The sequence below is a fragment of the Molothrus aeneus genome, chromosome 5, assembly GCF_037042795.1.
Source record: "Molothrus aeneus isolate 106 chromosome 5, BPBGC_Maene_1.0, whole genome shotgun sequence".
In the NCBI taxonomy this organism is placed as follows: domain Eukaryota; kingdom Metazoa; phylum Chordata; class Aves; order Passeriformes; family Icteridae; genus Molothrus; species Molothrus aeneus.
The window spans coordinates 13,191,442-13,212,894 of NC_089650.1; the positions used below are offsets into that span (position 1 = coordinate 13,191,442).

Here is a 21,453-nt window from a genome sequence, read left to right on the forward strand (position 1 = left end):
GTTCCACATAAGCAAATGCATGCAGTCAATTACCTCAAGAGCACAAATGTTATAGCTGTGAAAGTACTTAACATTTTGCTAATATTGGTAAGAATTTCTCTGGATTATCCTGTGGTAAATAAGATCATAATCTGCTTTCCATTGCTTAATTCACCAAGCCACAGGATTCCTTGAACTGGAAGGAGCCTTAAAGTCCATCTAGTCCAACCCCCTGCAATGGGCAGGGACATCTTCACCTAGATCTGGCTGCTCAGAGCCTCATTCAATCCAACTTGGAATTTTTCCAGGCATGGGGCACCCACTACCTCTCTGAGCAACCTGTGTCAGTGTTTTACCACCCTCATTGTTAAAAACTTATTCCTTATATTGAGTCCAAATTTACACTATTTTTGCTTAGAGTCATTGTCCCTTGTCCTATTGAAACAGGACCCGTTTTTCTCATAAATCCCTTTCAAGTACTGAAAAGCTATAATAAGTTCTCCCAGGAACCTTTTCTTCTCCAGGCAGAACAACCCCAACTCCACATGAAAAACAATACAACCACACACCAGCAACACCTTCAAAGCTTTCCTATAAGCTTTCCTCTTCTAAAATGCATAGAATTCATATGTTTTAGCATTTGAGAAGACAAGAATGACACCAGCAGTGAGGACTTGTGCTACTGAAGGTCTCCTGGCCATACAAACTCAGACACTCAGCTTGCTCTGCCAAGTGCTTTTTCACCCGTGTAAATTTTTAAAACCCTGGCATGTCTGGAATAACATTCATCCTTTATAGGGCTCCATAACTTCATTATTAAATAATGCCTCCATTAAATGAGAAAGTAGCCATGCATTTAATCTATACAGTATATTCACAGTCACATTAGCAATGCAGAGTGACATGCACTCATAAAAAAAAATGCATACAGCTGTCATAATTTCATTCCTGTGCCCTTTTGTGGCCCCTCATTATTATTCCTAAAGCTTGAAGCAGTCTTAAACATCATAAAATATGCATTAGCTCATTCCATCATGGATCCTGCTCTTTATTTAGCCTGGCACTAGAGTGCTATCTTTTCATCTTGAAATGACACTCTGATAGTATGACAGTGACTAAGAGGAAGGCTGTGTTTCAGAAAAAATGCCTTCATATGAAGCTGGAATAACCAAAAGCTGAAGGCAGACACCTGAGCAAGGTTTGTTTCTACAAGCACACCTGCCTAAACCATATAAATAGAGCTGTTCATATCAGTGCAAAGCTGTTCATATCAGTCCTTAAGCCACATGTCAGTCTGTACAGTGTGACAGAGCTGCTGCTGGCAAGGGGACAGACAAGATGCTACAGCTGCTCAAATTCTTGACACTTCTGTGGACATTGAACCCTTTAACTTGCACAGAGAACTCTGGGTCTGTACCAAGTCCAGGGACATTGTGGTATACTGATCCACAGGTAACAGCTGTTCAGTTTGAGAAAAAAATTATATTCCTGTCACTTCCAGTCTTGTGGCTCTTCTCTTCCCTCCACTTCCACACTCACACCTGACATATATTATCTCCTTTACAAGATCTAACACTTTGTAAATCTTCCCTTTCAGCCTTTTTCCTCCAGTACATTAGTCTTCTTTGTACTTTTTTCTTTTCTTAATCACGAAGTCCCTTGGAAACTCATAACACAATCACTTTTTCTTCTTGTATGTATCTTCATGTTTTATGTTCCAGCTTTACTTCTGAATTATAAAAACAGGATATTTCTATTTCTAATTAATAAAATAACTGCCCATCCACAAGGCCAAGGAAATAAAAAATTCCTATTACCTCTGGATTCATGGAACTCCAGCGTAACATGTGCATCAAATCCAAGACTGAAGTAATTATTGAAGACATTGAGGGGAAGCTGTAATTAGATAATAAAGAGACATTAAAACAACGTGAATGGAACATTTCTCAACACACCAGGGTTTAACTATTTAAACTTGGCTCATCATGGAAATCTACTAAGAACATAGTGGAACATATCAGGGAAATGTCAGCAGAAGGTTGCTCTGAAGGTTGGGAATGGCTTGTGGAAAATAATCAGATACAAGTGCTGGAAGAACACAAATAGACCTACAGTGCTTTATGATCATGTGTGTGTTTTTGTTAACACATCAGAGGGTTCCTTATGTTGTCATTTAGATTTCCCATAGGGCTGCACCACTTAACATATCACCAACACAAAGGTTTTGCTGGCTCTTCAAGCTCAGCATGGCAAATGAAGCTCCAGCTGTGTTCTTCTCGCTCCGTATATAACCAGGAGCAAGCCAAGTCCCAGAGAAGAAGCCCTAATCCTTTTGAGGATGCATGAGGCAGGCAGGCACACATTTGGCTTTTTCATTGTTTTACACACCCAGCAGGGCTGGAGAGAGGCAACTGTAGCATCCAATAGATAAGCTGGAAATTTTAACTGAGAAGAAGAAAATAGTTCACAGAATCAGGAGGTTTTTTTAGCTTTGTGGTGTTTTCAACATCTCCAGTCCAAATGATAAATTACTATGAGATTTCCTTGCAAAAATTTTCCCATTCATCAACTACCAAGATATTAGTGGAGATTACATGGAGACCCACATAGAAAGAAGCTAAATAGAAAATACACTACACCTTGCTGTAAAGTAGGAAACAGCTGGTATCCACTAGCAAAATCCTAAGGAATTAAATTTTACATTCCCCTTCTTAGTTTTGTCAATTGGGGAATGGATGGCAGTTTTCCTGCAACTAGAGAGGAACAGCAATGACCTTTCTGATAAAATGCTAGGGATTTTTCTCCGGGATTTAATCTTTGACATAAATATTCAATGCCAGGGTATTTCAAACAACAAATAAATGCCTTTCACGCAACTCTAGAATCACTGGCGCATGAAAAGAATCAAAGGGAGAGATGCAAATAGAAAATTTAAAAGTTGCAGAACTCCCCACCCATGCTGCTTAAAGTGTAACCCAAAGAGGTTCATAAGCATTCTGTGTCTCCCATGGGAAAAAGCAGGCTCTGACCTTACGTGCCCCATCCTCCAGCTCATCCTGGGGCAAATCAGGGTTGCGCTCAACCTGGAGATTCCAACGGTCCAGCTGGACAATTGTTCCATCTTCTACATGGCACAGGATCTTAGACACTGGCTCATCTGTGTAACCCTGACAGCAGAGAGACCAGAGTATCAGCCACAGATGATGAAAACAAATCAAGTTACCAATTACCTACAGACTTCCCTCCTTTCACACGTGCCTGAAACCCTCAATACATTTTTGATCAAGCATTTTAATAAGTGATTATTGAGATGCACAAGTCTAGGGCAGGCAAAGTAAGGCCATAAGGAGAGGAATTCAAAGAATATCTGCCTTTCCTGGAATAAGCCCAGTGCTGTAGTAAATGATAAACAAAGAGAAAGTTTAAATTATGCTTAAATTAGAAGCCTGTTGACTGTTCTTGTTACTTGGCCTGAAATACCAGCTACATCTACATACACTTTTATTGCAACAACAGCATTGGTAATTCAAAATCCCAACCTGCAAATTGAAGCAAACCACTCTGCCAGAGCGAAACAGACCTTGGATGCAGCCCTGCCTGCTGTTTTAGCCAAAAGGAAATTCCACTCCACAGAACTAAATCTGAGCAGCAAGCTGAGAACCCCACATAAAGGCACCCCAGCCAGTCCTTACCCCACCCCAGTTGAGGGTACGGGCAAGGTCGTTCCCAGTGCCAAGCGGAAGGACAGCCACAGGAGGTGGGGGGCTGAGTTGCAGCTCATCGAGGATGGACAGGATCCAGCCCACCTATAAAAAGGAAAATTAGGAGAACCTTTAGGAATATTATAGGCAAAAAGACATATTTTGATCATATATTCTTTTTTACAGAGAAGATCAAATAGAGGAAATCTAAAAATGAATGAAAAATAATATGGACAATTCAGGGTAATTATTTTTTGTTATTACCATTGTGTCAAAAGAAACTCAACCTTTGACAAACAGCTATGAAAGAAAATGAGTGACACATTAAAACAGCATGGTGTCTCAGAACTTGTCCTGCCAAGCATAAACTTGCTCACAAGTCTCCCTCTCCCATAGAAGAGACCTTAGTGCTGAATTATTTCAATCAGTACAAGACATTATATCTATATATATATATACACACAAGATACAGATATACACACACACCTATCTAATAAAAGAATAAAAGACTAAACTAAAAGGCAGACTACAGCTCAGGGTTGGAGCCTTTGAATTGGAACAGTGAAATCTGTCTTTTTTGTGTCCTAAGCTATTAGTTATTTCAGAGAGCTATTTCTTCTATCTTTCTTCTAGACTACATAAAGCTTTCAAATAGAAATCTTGCCAGAAGGGACAAATTGCTGTAAATTATTTTGTTTTCGTTAAATGGTAATTTTCAGAAGGGAGAAAGAATTGTTGCTAAAGATATTATCAAGCTTTGGGTGACTGAAATTCTTGCTGCAAAAACAAAGGACTCTTCTTTAAACTACTTGTCACTTTGAAAAAAAAGTGAAGAACCTGTGCTGCATTTTTAGATAAAGAAATAATAAAAATTATCAGAAGATTTTTTTTCCTGTTGCTGGTTTTTAAGATGCAGCTTCTACTGCAAATGTGAACTTTTAAATAGGACAGAAAACCTAAAACCTGACTACAGCTGGATTGAATTTTCTTGCCCCAACTAATGTTACTGTAATTTCAAAGATATTCTCAATCCAAACCAGGATAGCTTCACAAAAAAAGGCACCCAGCATAACATGGCCATCAGGAAAAATAGCTGGAGTTTGAAAGACTGCAGAGGAGGTAGCCTGATAAATACAGTAACCACCATGCTATTTAGTATTCTAGGGTGTTTCTTTCTCCAAGTCTCTTCAAGAAAAATTTAATTTTGCACAAATGGCATTTATCAGACAGCTATTTATTAAACCAATTGTCCAATTTTTAAAGCATTCATCTGGGATGTGATCCCCTACTTGAGTTCATTGTCTGACAACAGCCATCTCAAGTACTTACAGCTCTCATGACCTTGGATGTCACCAAAAATACTGAGGTCTTTAAAGAGGTTTTCAGAGGTTAGTAATCCTCTCTCTTTCAAAATATCTATACTTCTGCACTGATAACAGGAGACAGAATAAAAAGTCAAGATAACATCAGTAGGCCAGGACTTCTTAAAGAAGTTGGTCATGGTCATTGCCACGGACTTAATCCACACATCTGTGCTTCAGCCTCCCGCTGCTACAGGTAACATCCAAATACCCACCACTTTTGTAAATGCTTTTAACTGGTGAACAAATTTCCATTTGTAAGCACAATGTTGCTATTTAACTTGAGGTCACTTCTAAACCTTGTACATTAGTTTTACAATCCAGGATGACACATGCTATCATTTCCCTGTAAACAGAAAGCTCCTGACTGCTTTGAAAGCAAAGCTTTCCACTTCTGCCCTGAAGTGACAATGGAAAAGTTACTATAAAGTTCTGATTCACCTCAATAATGAGAGGTAACATCTGGTCTCATTGCATATTCATTAAGTCCATTTGAGCCAGATTTTTCATTTCTAGATGTAATGGCTTTGGGAATAATTAGATATTAATTTGTTTCAAACTGAGCAGCAGCAGAGGTAACAGTGGAGCACTGCTCATACTAATGAGAAGGTGCTGCCACCTCTCGCACAGTTCAGCAAAGGGAAACAGGATGGTCTGATTTAATGTAGCTGTATTCTTTTCTCTTTTAATATCTTAACGATAATCTTTTTTCCCCCTTCCTCAGATAGGAAAGAAAACAGATGGAAATAGTTTTTCTCAGCAGATGCCTCCGGCTAAAGGACTGCCTTTCATGTTTAAAGGAAAAGTTCATCATTCAGTAACAGTCATGTCTTGCTTTCCCATGTACCAGCAAGGCAGTGGTCTTATCACGGATTTTTTTCTTCATTCTTGCAAGGCACACACTGATATTAATATCCCTCCCCCTGGGGTTTTAAAAGAACACAAAAAAGCTGGAAAAATCCCCCCAGAGGTTCAAGCCAAGGTGAATTAAGAGAGGATTCAGCTCTGTACAAAATAAACCAACCACCTCTCCATGCCCTAAACATCTACATAGATATGTTCTGTCCAATCACTGCATCCTGTGAGTAGTAATGAATTTTTCTTATCATACTTACTGCTAAAATTGCCATCAAATGCATGTTGAGGAACTGAACCCCTAGAGATTAAAGGTCAGTTTTTCAACTGTATTAGCATTCAGTGTCACAGACTGAGATTTAAAATATTTTGAAGTACTGGAAAGAGAATGCAGTTGTAATAACTCCATTACCACTCATGACCTTCAGACCATGAGCTGCAGAGTTTTTCTCCAAATGAAGGTGCACAAATCCTTTCAAGACCTGACCCCATTCACTTATCCAGGAACATAGAAATTGTCTTGTAAAGAAAAGTACTGAACCTGGATCTGCCAAGGTCTAGCAGGAAGGAGCAGAAATTAAGATATAATGACTCGCAGACACTAAGTTAACCCTCAGATCTAATGTATATAATGAGAGGAGACCAGCAGAGTTATTTTTTATTCCTTTTAAGCTGTACAAAATCTTTATGCATAAAGGAAAGAGAGCTTTGGACATGAGAACCTAGCCTCATATCTTCACAGGCCAGACCACACAGAAAATTGAAAAACATATCGATTTCACAAGTGTAAGATATGTTGTCTCTCCATGCCTCTGCAGGCAGGGTGAGGTGGGAAACCCACCACTGTGAGGAGTTTAATCGCTTGGCCAAAGAGCATGGCACTGCCAGGTCCCTGCCACCTACCGTCCCATCCCCGCCGCACGCCAGGATCCGCAGGTTCGGCACTTTTCTGTACAGCTCCAGCCTGCCCAGGGAGGAAAACGGGGGGGAAAAGGATAAAAATGTGAGAACAGCAATGCAGACATTTTTAATGCATTTTGCTGAGTGACAGTGTAACCACCACTTACTGCATTTTCAAATATTCATTACTAAGAATATGAGTAGAGGTGGAAATGCAAAACCACTAGGATGTGAAATGAAGCCTTCCTCCATGTCAGGCAGCACCTCCTGACAAGTGTTTGATCAGTTTAGCATCTTCTCAGATTTTCATATTCCCTCTGGGGAGGTCAAAGTCTTTGATTTTTCTCTTACCCTAAAGTAAACAAATTTAAACACTGAGGTTTTAAAACAATATTTAATGTTCTTCATCATGACTTGTTGAGTTACTGTTTCTGAGTCTTGTATAATGTGACAGCTTCTTCAACTAGTGACTGTATTTTAACACCACAGAAGGCAAGAATACGTAATAGAGTTCTTTCTCTGGATATGTGATCTAAATATCAACAGGAGAGGCCAAAAAAAGCACCCGTTGAAGTCCCGCTCCTTCAGTTGCACCCTTCAGAAAGCCATAATGAAATATTTTCTAATGAAGGTGGGGAAATTCACATGTAGAGAGCTGAGTGCCCAGAGGAACTAACCCTCCTTTTCCCCATTATACAGCTCTGAAAAATCTATGTCTAACTTAAAACTTCTAAACATCATGAGAGAACAGCAGTGCAGGTGCTTCTGCAGGAGAATAAAAAGCTTGGGTGCCTTGAATAGGAAACACTTGGACTGCTCTTCTACAGGCAAGTATTTCCATTATTACTGTAAAATATTTATAGTAATAAGATTTACAAAACATATGAAACATATTTACAAAATGTGAAAGTAGTTCTGAACAGATGGTTAAGAAAAGCCAGTATTCCCCATGTCAAGTACTACAGAAGGATGGTTTCTCAGCCCTTGGCAGCAAAAATCAGCCCTTTAAAGAGAGTTACTCTCTCCCTTGGAAGAGATTTGCACTTCAATTATTGTGTGGCTAAGCTGAATTAGTTACTCAGTGAGCAGGGACAGTTGCACAGTGCTGTGATGGTCTGGAGGCAGCCTCACCCCACTGGAATGCTCATTCATTTAGGGAATGGTCAGGCATTGGGATCCTCAGCGAGCCTTGGAGCCATCTGGACCTGCCTCTGTCTGGACATGGAAGCAGGTCCTCTTCTCACAAAAGCCCCCACTGCAGCCCTTCCCCTGTGGCATTCACATTTTCTGGAAAAATCCCTTTGCCCAGGATTTTTCTCCTGGGAAGCTGAGAAGCCTCAGAGAAAAAGGAAAACAAATTATTTTCTCATTTGCTTCTCCTGTGCTGTGCTCACATGTGGAATGTGTTTGCAGATTGTTTCATTGGTTTCTGCTGAGGGTTGTTTTCACTCATTGGCCAATCAGTGCCAAGCTGTGTTGGGACTCTGGAGAGAGTCACGAGTTTTCATTAGTATCTTTTTAGCCTTCTGTAAGTATCCTTTCTGTATTCTTTAGTATAGTTTAGTATAGTATTCTTTAATATAATATAGTATCATAAAATTAATTTATTATCCTTCTGAGAACATGGAGTCAGATTCATCATTCCTTCCTTCATCAGGGCATCCCACAAATAGAATATTCCCCTTGCTACCAAAACCTGGATATGTAAACCTCACACAGTCACTAATCCAGCCAAGCTGGATCTTTTCCTGTTTTCCTGACCAGATCAGAAATAGGGTGCACAGCAATGAAGGCTCCAGTACTTACGCATCTCTCGGCCCTTCCTGAGAGAGATCAAAGACCTGGCGTGGATTCAAATACCACATAAACATTTGGAGAACCTTGGTGCCCTGGCAAGAAAGAAAAATCAAAGGAAGGGAAGTTATGAGCAGTTTAATGATTATTGGAAATAATATTGTGCATTATTCGCTGTATTTCAACTGCTTTTCTTTTTTTCTGTGCTTAATAAAGCCAACATAAAACAAGAAGACAAACTGGAAAGTGGCATAGCAAATGACTGCTCTGTAGGATAGCAATCCAGGACGAGGTGCACATGCAGCCATATAGACCCATTTCAACAGCACAGATCACTAATGGTCCAAAAGAACAGGCAGTTGGGGTCAGACCAAAGGTTCATCCTCCCACAGCAACCTGTTCTCCTGCTTCTCACCACCTGCAACAACAAGAAACCTCTGTTATCCCACCTCACCCTCAGCTATCCATGACAGAAAGAAGTTGAACAAGATTGTAGCCAAAGTCTCCATCACATTGAACAGTGTGCTGCCCAATGTCCAAGCAGTGACAGTGCTCTAGCCTCCACCATCACCACAATGATCAATCATCATTGTAACCTCTACCATCTAATGAAGCAGGAGTCAAGGACTTTGTGGGGTGCAGCTGCCCTAATGGTCCCTCACTCTATGCAGCATGGCCAGCACACCACCTAAAGGTATAATTTCTATTTTCTCAAAGTTTGAGGTTCATACTCCCACTCAAATCCCTTCCTTCATGTTCTGCCCAGACACAAAGTGACAGGATTTCTTACTAGTAGCAGGAAGCTAAGAACTCTATGGGCTGAACTTGTGCTCTAATTCAAGAATGCCTTTCAGACATGGTCTGAGGGTACACATCAGGAATTTTCCATGGCTCTCCCTTCCTGGGAATGGCTCTTCTGCCTGACACCTTCCCTGAAGGGAAGAACCAAGAATAGCAGTCATAGTACCTAGGAAAAGGTATAAGAGAGAAAATAAATGTGATGTTTGCCATAGGTATTCTTCCAGTCTCAGCTGTGTGTAGTTCATAGAACTCTTGAACCAGAGGGAGGTACAGGACTTCACAGTTTTTCACTTCCAAATATCTCCTCCTGTGTAAATGTTTAGCATCCACAACACGTCCCAATGTAAGGAGTTTTCCACTGAACTATAGATTGTGCGAAATTTTTCACTGAATTATAGACTATGAGGAGAACCAGCTTTTTCCTTTTGTTTTGAATCAGTCTAAACAGTTTCATTTGATACCCTCTCTAACAGAGGAGAAAATGAGTAGTGCCTATACTACCCTCCATGCTCTATAGGCCTCTGTTCTATCTTACACCAATCTTTGCTATTAAAAGGCCTTGTTTATTGAAAGGCACTCCAATTCTTTGATATTCAAAAAGTGACAGAACGAGGGAAATATTCACTTGGGTAAGTACTCATTCCAAGAATCATAAGGAAGAAGTCTGCTGTATTTTAGTCACTGCAAATTGGTCTCTGTGGTACCATTAATGATTTTTCTTAGATATCGTAGGAATACGTCATTTCACATTCAGTAGTTGCAACAAGCCTTTCCTAGCAAAGCTAAACCACTTTTTGGATAAAGTCTAAAAGCTTCACTGGAAACCTAAATTCCCTGTGAAAAGATGAAATCTTCTGAAAAATTCCAAACTGTCATTTTAGATTCCTTTCAAGAATCCAAAGATAGGAGGACAACCACTCAAATATCCATTCCAGTCATCCAACGCTACTGAAGTAGAAAGGCCATTCCACAGCAAGGACCTCTTCTGAGGAAGGTCTTCAGTCTTCTTCAGGCATAGAGTCGAGTCCTTTCTATCTGACTGGCCAAGAAATAGAGGCATTTGCAGGAACCCTGCTGTTAAAATCCAGACCCAGCTGATCCTCTTACCTGATTCCCTCCACTTTTTGGATTGACAAAAACCAGCAGTGGCTTCATCAGTGGAGAGGAGATAGGTTTTATCACAAAAGGCCGGCCTTTGTTATCCTGAAGCAAGAAGCAAGAAACAGATTCAGTACAAGGGATGCAAGATTCTTTGGCATAGCACACACAGAAGACCCAACCTAGCTCTGACAAAACTACCTCAGGTACTGGAAATAGTACAGCCATGTCAATCGGGTAAGAGCAATTTATCCAGCTGAGACAACAGAATAAAATAAGAGGGGGAAAATATAATTTCAGGGTAGCTTACAACTATTTCAAACTTCTTGAGAGATTATTTCTGACCCTTTTCCCCACAATTAATTACACAACACTAGGTATGTGTCAGAGACAGTTTTTATTATTATTAGTTATTTCTAATACAAACAGTTTTTCCAAAGGAAAATAGAATGAGAAGTTACTTATTCCATGAATTCCATCAAACATACAAGCTGCATAAGTACTTATTTGCAGATAATCTGCTCTCAAATTCTTGGCCTTGGTGCTTTCCTACTTTGAACAAATGCCACAGATCCGACATGATACATCAATGAGAAAACTATTTGCCTCCCTACTCCCTAGCCCCTCCAGGACACCCCAGAGCCCAGCAATGAGGGCACTGTCCTGGGTTTTATAGACACAGATTGCAGTTTCTGGTCTGCAGTTCTCCCACCATGCAAGAAAGGACTTGAGCCACAGAGCCCTGGCTATGCAGGGGTGAGTCTCCCTCCACCTCTCCCATGAGGCTGCTTGTCTATATAATTAATCCACTAGGGAGGATATGGAAGCAAGGTCTTCTAGAGACAGGTGGTAAATAAACCAATAGATCTATAAACTGCTTTCTCTCTCTGTGGTCCAACTTTAATACGAGATCCCCTGAAGAAGATATCCTAAAACAAATCACATCCAGGACACAGCCTTGCATCAGTGCATTCACCATGGGTTTCACAACCCCAGTTTCACACCCCTGTTCTGCTTAGCGGAAAAAAAGGGTGTGAGCTAAGTCTCTTACATCCCAAGGGAGCACACTTTCTTTAGGGTGCTGGTCCTTCTGACACAGTATGGTACATTGTTTCTTAAAAAAAAATCAACTCAGAAAATAAAACTTTTCATACAAATTTTATCTCTTCTAACAACAAATTCAATATCATGGAATTTTCCAGGGGGAAAATATATTAAACACCTCTGGGAAAAAAAAGGGAAACAAAAAGCCCAAAATCTTTTAAGTCCGTGTTTAGGCATTTAAACAAAAGGAGCATGATTTCCAAAACACTTGAATACCTACATCATTTCCTCTTTTGCTGGCTTTTCTTTTAAAGGACGTTCTCTTCTTTCGCCTTGTTGAAGTCTTTAAGGAGTTCTACATCAAAAGAAAAAAGAATACATGAAAAGCAAAACAAAATTTAGAAGACAGGCCCAGACAGAGCCCCTTTACGAAGCTCTTCCATGCATGTCCACTTGGAGAATGATAAGAGTATCTGGCACATGCTCGAGATTTAAATTACATGCGCTGCATGCTTTACACTTCCACACCACCGTTTATGGAGAAAGCCACACACGGAGACCAGACTGGTGCTTTGGAACTGGAAACTTTCCCACGCTGTGAGGGGGGAAAAAAGATCAGATGCTCCCATAGACTCACATAACACCACATGTTGTACCTGCCAACCCTCCCAAAAGGGGTAGGAGACGCCCGTTTCCCCTTCGGGGCTCCAGTCTCCTGCCCAATCAGGCTCGTCTCCTGGTATGGAGACCACCTGCATAAAGATGTAATAAAAAAACATGATAAATAAGGTATTTTTCATGTTTTTTTGTTTGCTTTTTTTTTTTAGGAAAGAAAACAACAAGTTTTAGCTCTGGCAACCATTATGACTCAACATAACGAAGGCCACGGCATATGATGCTGGCACTGTAGAGTCAGTTCCAGCCTATCAAGAAACTTGTGCGATCATCTGCTAAGGAACAAACTTAATTGCTGATTTTTAAGGATTTAAGTAGAGAAGGTGTTTGTCAGCTGATTTTTTTGTTGTGTTTTTAAAAATTAATACCACTTAACTACATAGGAAAAAAATGTACAAGTGCTTGTATTTCTGCAGAACCTATTAAAATAGAGCTTATGTTAAGGCTATTCTCCAGGCAGATGACAGTCTGCTCAGTGACACAGAGCAAAAAGGTGTTCTGGTGTGATAAGAACAGTAAAAAGGGGAGTTTTATAATGCTTTTTTATTTATTTTCATTCACTAATTGAAGTTATATCTGCAGGAAATTCTAACCATTTCCAAAATTGAAATTTTGTCTTATGGGAAATACTCCAAATATTTTTGCAGTATTTCAACTTCTAACCATCACCAGGAAACAAAGTAGCATGAGGAATTAGAAGTTCATTGATTTTTTTTTTTTCCGGTTATAAGAAGGAAATCAAGATTCACTCAGCTCATGTGAAAGTTCTTTTCTGTCCTGACCTTGATCAGATGTGTACCACTAAAAAAGCAGAGATCATCAAATCTGTAAAAAGTGATGTTTATTCTTAATCCTGCTTGCTATCCAACATCAACAAGAATAGCTACTAAGTTTTGCTTAATATTCATCAACCACTTCCAAAACTTCAAGACTTGGGTATGACACACCAGATGCACAAGTTAATGTTTCCACATCCCTGAGAAGAAAAACTAACAGCTATCTAACTGAAATACCTAAAGGCATTGCCTTGTATCACATGGACCAAGAGAAGCCTGCCACAGAGCACAAGGTCCAAAGTTCTCAGCATTTCTGAAGAAGGAAATAGTCATACCTTATTGCTTACTGAAAATACTGAAGACAAGAGAGCTCTGTAGAGAAATTACAGGAATTTGCCCTTTTAGACCATATTTTGAGAAACCACCTAAAGAAGTGTTCATAAGTTCATAGTCTTCCCCATGCTGATACAAAGTGATCTTGAAAGCATGACAAACCATAAAGACTGCACCGAATACCAAGTGCATCAGCAATCCTATCTGCATGGTCTTGTGCTGCCCTACCTCAGTAGTCACACTGCCTGCAGGCAAAAGTCTCGATGTCAACAGAAAGTTATGGGGACATTACATTCACAGCTGCCTCCCATGGGGGCCTTAGCCCAGTTCCTCAGGCATTCTCTGAAGGATTCTCCCTCATTTTGGGCAAAACACAGGTCAGAGAGGAGATCTAGTCTATCCACACTCTTGTTACCAATGTTCTGAAAGCTCACACGCATGTCAAGGGTCAAGATGGCTCAGTAAAACCCTGAATAATTATAAAAGAATTATTTAAACAATGATTAAATGTAGTTGTCATTAAACCCCACTATTATGGGGATTATATTCCCACAGTGGAGTGGGAAAAGGCATTCAACTATATTAAAGAAACAGTTTAAGGCTAAGCCTCCATTCATGGTTATAACCATTTTAATTTCCATACTAAAAAGGCACTAAATACTGCATCTCTACAATGTTATTTCACGTATTTTTTTTTTAATCTTTTCAAACATGCCTACACCTATAGCGTCAACAGAACCTAAAGCTTTGCTGCAGTAATTGCAACCTCGTGTCCATAGCAGATGAACTGCAAAAAGCTGCTTAGACATACACAGGAGTTTTTTGCAAACATGCAGCAGAGTAACAGCCAAAGAGAATCAGCAGTCTTTGCACACTGAAGTGAAGAAATGGATACATAAGATCTTGTTCACAGAACAAGGTAATGAGTGTTTTGTAAACAAACAATGTTATTTAGCAAGGTACCTGATAGCAAAGCATACCTTTAAATGGGCACAATAAGTAAATCCTAACTTCCCTCTAGAGAGGAAACCTCTCCTTTGTGGATGTCAGTTTGTCCATCTTCAAAAAGAGATTTTTCATATTATTGAATGGTCAGTATAGCTCTCAGAAAGCTTAGGTAGATGAACAGAGTAATTGGGAGTCCTTGTACGGTTTTGGATGGTGTGAAGGCCATGGCCTACCTCAGATAAACCCAATGAAACTTTTCAACATTTTCCCTTACAACATTTCATCCTCAGTTTTCAAAGGCTTTTAGCGCACTGATTTTCAAATTACTTTAATAATGAATAGTCTCTGGGAAGGTCAATCTTGACCATCTTCTGGTTGTTCACAAACAACTGTCAGACAAGTCAGCTGCACTCAGCAATTGAGGAAATATAGAAATAAACACAGAAATGTAAGTGTTCACTAGAACTAGTTCACTAGTCCTCAAAGGAGGAGAAGAAACCACCAATTTACTCACCTTGAACAGAAAAACCTTGAAATTTTACAGTTACTGCCTTTGTCTTCGCAAGCAGAAGACAGACTAAATCAGTAAATCCACCAGTCAGACCCTCCTTATCATCTACTTTTCTCCCACAACACAAGCATATAGCAAAGTCCAGTGCCAGAGCTAACACCACTTTGGCTACCAAACATCACCTATAATAAAATATCACCAGTCAACAAGGGTGACCTGCTTCACAAACTAGGAGATGGAATTGTTTTGAGCCCCAGAAAAAGAGAGCTGGTATCAAAGCACTGCTAACAATACAGAAATACTGTAAATCAGTAGAAAAGTTACAGAATTGGCTTACATTACAGATAACATGGAAGAGGTATTGGAGTTTTCCATTCATGTAAGGCGGTCACTACACACAGGGCTACCACCAATTCTAAAACTGTTTGAACCATTCTGAATATTCTTCATCTTTAAATCAGTTGCTTATAAGAAGCAAAAGCTCCCCATTTAGACCATAGATGTCAGCATAAATTTGTTTTTAACCAATTACACCATGATGCTTCACTAGCCCAACATTGTTGGTAGCAAGACACAAAGTGTGGTCTTTGTGCAAGACTAATATTTGAAAGGTGGTGACCCATGTTGTACAAATTAAGCACGGAAAACCATTTTTGTGGAAGTCAAAAAATACAAAATTGTAAAACAGGGCAAGGTTTTGATACAAAATGCCATCTTATTTACTTCAAGGAAACCACAAACAAACAGGATGCAGGCACCACTAAAATCAATTTTATATGAGTGGGGAATTCAGTTCAGGAGTTGTCTGTGACCAATGTAAGTAGTTAATTAGAGCTGAGGAAATATTTTATACCCAAAAAGCTTCTAGCCATATTTATTCTGACTTTTAAATATGTGAAAAACACATTCTTGGTTACACATTCTTTTTTTTTTTATGTGAAATTACAACAATTTGTAAATATTGTGTCTGTACTCTCTGGATCAAGTGATGTGAATATTTCAAAATGTTTACCAAACATTTCTATAGGGTGAAGAGGGTCATAATACATAGAAATAGAGCTGGCCAGAAACAGCAGGAGAGGAAAAATATTTACTAAGTAAACAATAAATAAGAAAACAAGACTTCTGCCAAAAAAATCGGAAAACACATCCAAAAGATACATCACTCTTTTCTAAAGTAATAAGGATGCATTTCCCATAATTCCAATGGGTGCTATTAGGAAGCCTCCCAGAAATGCACCCATTGTCTGTGTTAAATACAATTTTGATCTATTCGATGCTCCAGCTACTCAAGATAAGGTTTTGCATGCTACTGACCATGAATTTCAAGGATTAGAGATGTGAATACAAGTTAATAATCAGGTACTTTCTTTGTGCTCGTGACTCAGGCACACAAACCTAACAGCTACTATCTTTTGGCTTAACGTTTTAAGCCTTTATTTAAAACATTTTTTTCTATAAGTTATAATTACCTAGATTAAATTTTTTATTTTAATTTGAAGTTTAAAAAAAATGGACAAGAAAGCAAATTCTCAAAAAATATTTTAAGGAAGATATACCCTGCTTTGGGCAAAAGCCAAATCAAAAGAAAATTACATGTCAGAATTTATTGGGGTTTTTTTGTTTGATTTTTTTTATTTTCCTTTTTTACTAAAAATAAGCAAAATAAAAGTTGAAAGAATTGAAGAAAAGCTTCTTTTAGTAAGGTCAAGCATGGATACATCTGTCAAATACCACACAGGTGCTGAAAATTAGCCAAGGATATTAAGTCTCTGCCAAGGACTCAAACATTCCTCAACAAAAGAAAAAAAAGTATTTCTCTAGAGGAGACTGAGAAAGAAGAGTGTGGGGAAAATCTACAAATGGCAAAAAAGCATTTTTTCCTCAGAGTGGAGGTGGCTAGAAATATTGCAATGATCTCTCTTGACCTAAAGGAGAAAGAGGCCCCTTCGGCTGATTTTTTGATAACTGGATCCATGTATTTCCCCTGCCCTTTGTCCTTAACAACCAGCTTCCTACTCATGCTCAAATCTGTCACATCCCTAAACTGGAACTAAAGGCAGTGTCACAATTTAGGCCTTTTTCTGGTTTCATGGACCACTTTTGTCTTAATGCCTTGGCTACAGCCTGAACTTCTTAGCTTCTTCTTGACAGCCAGAAGGCAGAGTCAAAAAGCCCTGGTCACTTCCTAAGGATGGACTGAAATAAAGAATATTATTCTAAAATAAAAAATTTAACCAGCATTTCTGACTCCCTGATATGTTTAGCATTTGTTTCTTTTAGCTCAACTTGGAGTAAAAACAGACTTTCAAAGAAAAAATTATTCTTGCATGATGTGAACCCCCTTTTAATTTCTGGCCAGCTGTCTTTTGGATATCTTTTTTCCCCTGTTGTGTTCAGCAGTGAATTACCCTCTCCAAGACCTACCACATCCATCACATAAGCTTTGAAGTCCAACGCCTGTTATGTGCAGCAACGAGTGTGTGGGTTTGTTTACTGCTGAATGTGCAAGCAAGACCTGATTCTTTACATGTCCATTAAAGGCAAATTCAGAGGGATGCCAGTCCAGACACAGTCAATTCTTACTGCAGTTCAAGTGGATGTTTGTGAAGTTTTTTCCTGGATTTTCTCAGCTCTATTTAATGAAACATGCTTGACTGCCTACCACACAGGGGATGTCTTGCAGTATGCTTGCTGAGCTCACAGTTACAGGAACAACTCTGAGCTGAATCAGCTCAGAACAAGTCATGTTTGTTGCTAATCATCCCAAACAGGAAAATTCACTGAAGGACTTGATGGAGGGGAAGGAGGATACAGGTTCATAACCACCATGGATGTATGCTGGGTTTCAGGGAGAGAGGCAGGGTTGAACAAGCATGCCTTGGTGAAGGGGGACCAAGCAGAGAAGCCAGGCTGGCCCTGCACAGCCAGACAGGCCCTGCACAGCCAGACAGCTTCAGTAACAGACATCAGCATGCAGTTACCTGAGGTTTCTTCACCTTAATGATCCAGGTGGGAGGCACAATGACAGCAGCATGAGCCCCCAGGGAACACGGCTCCTCAATGTGATGTAGCATGAAACAGGTGACTTTGTTATGAAACTGGAAGAGAGGGAAAAAGTGGAGTCAAGACAGACAAAGGGGAAGCCTCGAGAAGAAGAGGGTGATGGTACAAAAACTGGAGCAATATTCCCAACTCCATCATCTTCAAGTCCTTCAACGTATGGAGATTTAGGACATGTAACTAAAGATTATCTTCCTAAGCCATGTCTTCTTAGGAAAAAAATTAAAATAAAAAGACACAAACAAAAACAAACCAAGACAAACAAAACCACCAAACCAACAAACAAAAAAAACCCCACAAATCACTCAAACTCAGTCTCCTGAAGTATTTTCCACTTACCGCCAGCTTGCACCAGGAACAACTGATGGCCACAATCTCTTTACTATGGAAGGAGAATTTCTGCTGAAAGCCCTAGAATAACCAGGGGGAAAAAGCATTAAATTCCTCTTGACTATAAGAAAATATATATCTCTAACTCTAGCCAGGTGAGTGTGCTAGGCAAGCAGATTTTTGGGGGATAAAACACTTAGAGGAGGTAACAGAGAAGGTTCCTCCACTGGGATATATTCACAAAATTCTTTTAAAAGGATTTCTGCAAAATTTTTCACTTTTCTTTGTAGTTAAAAGTAGAGGAAGAAATAGAGAAGAAATCTCTATTTTAATTTTTCATGGATTTCTACAGACTTGAAAGTTTCAGATTTTCTGTTGAACAAAGTGTTCTGTCATTGCAGCCTTGTTAGTTCTAAATATAAACAAGAATTTGAATTTTCCTTTTTTACTACAGAATAGAATTACCTTTTTTTTATGACAGAACAAAATTAACTACAATGTCTCTCTGGGAATGTTCTGTCAGGGAAATGAAGTAATTAAATTTATAATTTTATTGAACTGACTCAGATTAAAATCTTTCCAGTAAGTTCCAAAAAAAACCCCAAAACATTATGGCTTGATTCAGATCTCACAATTAAAATAAATTATTTCTTTGCATTTTTAAAGCAAGAAAAGCCCACCCCACCCAGAAACTGCATTTTTATTCTCCTAGAGAGGAGCTTCTTTCTATAGAATGTAATAGAATTTCTCTGTAAATTTTAAGGCTGGAAAAGACAATTGGGTCATATATATCCTCCTGCATGCAACACATGCAACAAACAATAAGTTACAGTCTGTAATTTTGAGCTGAGTTAAAGGTTATTTTAGTCAAGGAAAAAATTGATTTGGGCTGATGGCTGGAGAGATGGAAAGTCCACAATTCCAGTGAAAAGTTTGTCAGTTTTCTTTACTGCTTAGAGTTCAGATTTGCAGTTGGTTGGATCCTTTATTCATGGCCTTCCATCAATCCTCTCTCTATCTCTGTAAGTAGCCCATCACAACCCAGAACTTTCCAATTCCATCTCTCTACCAAGTGATGAATCTGTGAGCCAATTTTCTTTTCAACAAGCTGAGTAATACCTAAATCTTCTACATGCTGGAAAATGCCCAAGACCCAATGCAAAAAAAAAATTATAAACTGATTTAATAACGTGTAACAGGTCATTGCCTCACTGCTTCTGTTATTGAAGTCCTTCTTCCCCTGCAGGACAAATGAGCCTATTAGTGCTCAGTGAAATGAAAAGGTCAAGCACACCAAGAAGGAGAGTTAAATAAACAACCAAAAAAAAAAAAAATGCAGAGATGCCTTGCCTGGTCTTCTGAAGTGAGGGGTTAAGCCACAATCTGTCTGTACAGGGTGGCTGAGGACAATTCAATTGATACTCAGAAAAGGAGGAGGCTCTACCTGCCTGCCCAGAATGCAGAAGTGCATTGCAGCTTCACCTACAGGTGTCCCCAGCATGTACTCAAACCAGTTTGCCACATGGACCTCATCACCAAGGCCAACTCCTGAAAAGGCTTGTGTCGCCTCTGACTAGACTTTTGGGGCTTTGCTTCAATCCTTCCCCTCATGCCTCAGGGTTTACATTTAGAGAAATTCAAAGAGTATATTTCTCATAATGATTTGGCATATTCAGGTTTAGCAATGGAGTGTAGTGAAGTGGCTTAACAAAGACAAGCTGGCCAGACACTTCTGGTTGGGCACATCTTGTCTGCCATTCAGTGTGAGCATAAGAGCAGTAACTGTGATACAAGTGCTGGAGCAGAGGTCTGACACTGGACAAAACACTCTTTCCTCATTTACTTACTCTAGTGCTCCACAATCTTTCTAACAATCTTTCTAAATCTTACTCCTCCCTGTTCCAAAGTGCATTAAAATAAAAAATAATTATTTCAGTCCCTCATGGGCACAAAGCGTTTTGGTGTTTTCTGCCTTGTAACATCAATGGGAAACTCTTCTCTCCCAAAATCTCCAAAAATAAAAGTCTAAATTCAGTACATTAATTCCACAGCCCATCAGCTGTGCATTTTAAACATATGGACTGAGCAGCTTGTCTGGTTCTGGATGGATCATTTTTCATTTATTTAGTAAGTCATTTGGCTTTTAGGAAGTCATTAGAGAAAATTATACAGCAATAAAAACATATTAATGATAAGTAGCAATAAACCACCACTTTCCTTCCTCAAGTTGCTTTACAAATGTGAGCTAATTCTTTCTACAGACAGAAGTTTCAGGTGAGATGGCATTTATTTGAAAGCTAGCTTTGCAAATAAAGTAACTGATAAAATGGATAAAAAAAACCATGCACTGTAAGTCACAGGGAGATTTGGCAGGGACTATTGGACTGAAACATAGGAACCCTCCATATTTCACTAGAAATCATATTTTCTGCCTCCTCTGAATTAGAAGCACTGAATTTCAGATGTCTTCCATCATCCAAGGATGTCTTCTGCACCAAATTAGAAATTCTGAGATAGAAAATGAATTTCACCTTTCTGAGAACATCAGGCTAACAGTGTACCACTGATTCTCCAGTGACCAGTCCCTCCACAACACATGAAACCCCACTTTGTGAGCTGCTCCTGTAGAAATAAACAGTTGTGCACACTAGAAAAAATGTACTTGTAGGAAAAGAGTGCCTGAATGGCCACAAAACCAACTTGTGTTGGTAATCCAACCTGTCTGAATAGTCTGGATTAAAGTACAAACTAACATAAACACCTGTGCACCAAAGACAGAACATAGGGATTACTAGTTCTGATATGTTCAATTTATACGCACAGAAGTATTGATTATTAAAGACTATTTTCACACCAGTGTTAGGGCTACTAGTAATTTTTTTGCAAGTGTTTTCCTACAAAAGATTTTCTCTTTTTAGTACTCTTAGAGATACCCTAATGCAGCATAACTGTAGGAGACATAGGTCTTGTTACAACTCAAATACAGACTGCAACAGAAGCACTTGGATGGTGATCTCTGCTAAAATAACAAAGAACTAGAATGGCCTTCCAAGCACTAGAAATTTCAGTCTTAACTCTTTACATTCAGCCCTGCGTCAATCCACAGGCCTTTAAAGGGACCAGTTACAGAGACACTGTAGACACACACTGCATCTGTGTGGAAGACACCCCACTCTGGACATCACAGAAGGTTAAAGAAATAGTGGTTGTTTAGCATTATGGTCTAAAATGTGCTCTCAGTCTCAGACAACCCCTCAGCCACTGATAAGTGGAAGCATATTAGA

At 39.3% G+C, this 21,453-nt stretch overlaps 1 protein-coding gene across 3 annotated transcripts in view; it reads right to left on the reverse strand.

The window, feature by feature from the left end:
- DGKI (diacylglycerol kinase iota) overlaps positions 1–21,453 on the reverse strand; it is a 200,996-nt gene that overhangs the window by 85,247 nt on the left and 94,296 nt on the right. Inside the window, exons 7-16 of one of the 3 annotated variants that reach the window (XM_066549925.1) lie at positions 18,179–18,250; positions 17,761–17,877; positions 12,190–12,285; positions 11,814–11,888; positions 10,499–10,594; positions 8,603–8,685; positions 6,800–6,860; positions 3,672–3,785; positions 3,009–3,146; positions 1,797–1,875 (exon numbers count right to left, since the gene is read on the reverse strand). In XM_066549925.1, coding sequence (XP_066406022.1) covers positions 1,797–1,875; positions 3,009–3,146; positions 3,672–3,785; positions 6,800–6,860; positions 8,603–8,685; positions 10,499–10,594; positions 11,814–11,888; positions 12,190–12,285; positions 17,761–17,877; positions 18,179–18,250 — 931 coding nt within the window. The remainder of the gene's footprint in view (positions 1–1,796; positions 1,876–3,008; positions 3,147–3,671; positions 3,786–6,799; positions 6,861–8,602; positions 8,686–10,498; positions 10,595–11,813; positions 11,889–12,189; positions 12,286–17,760; positions 17,878–18,178; positions 18,251–21,453) is intronic. The other 2 variants (XM_066549927.1, XM_066549926.1) reach the window with 2 other exon arrangements.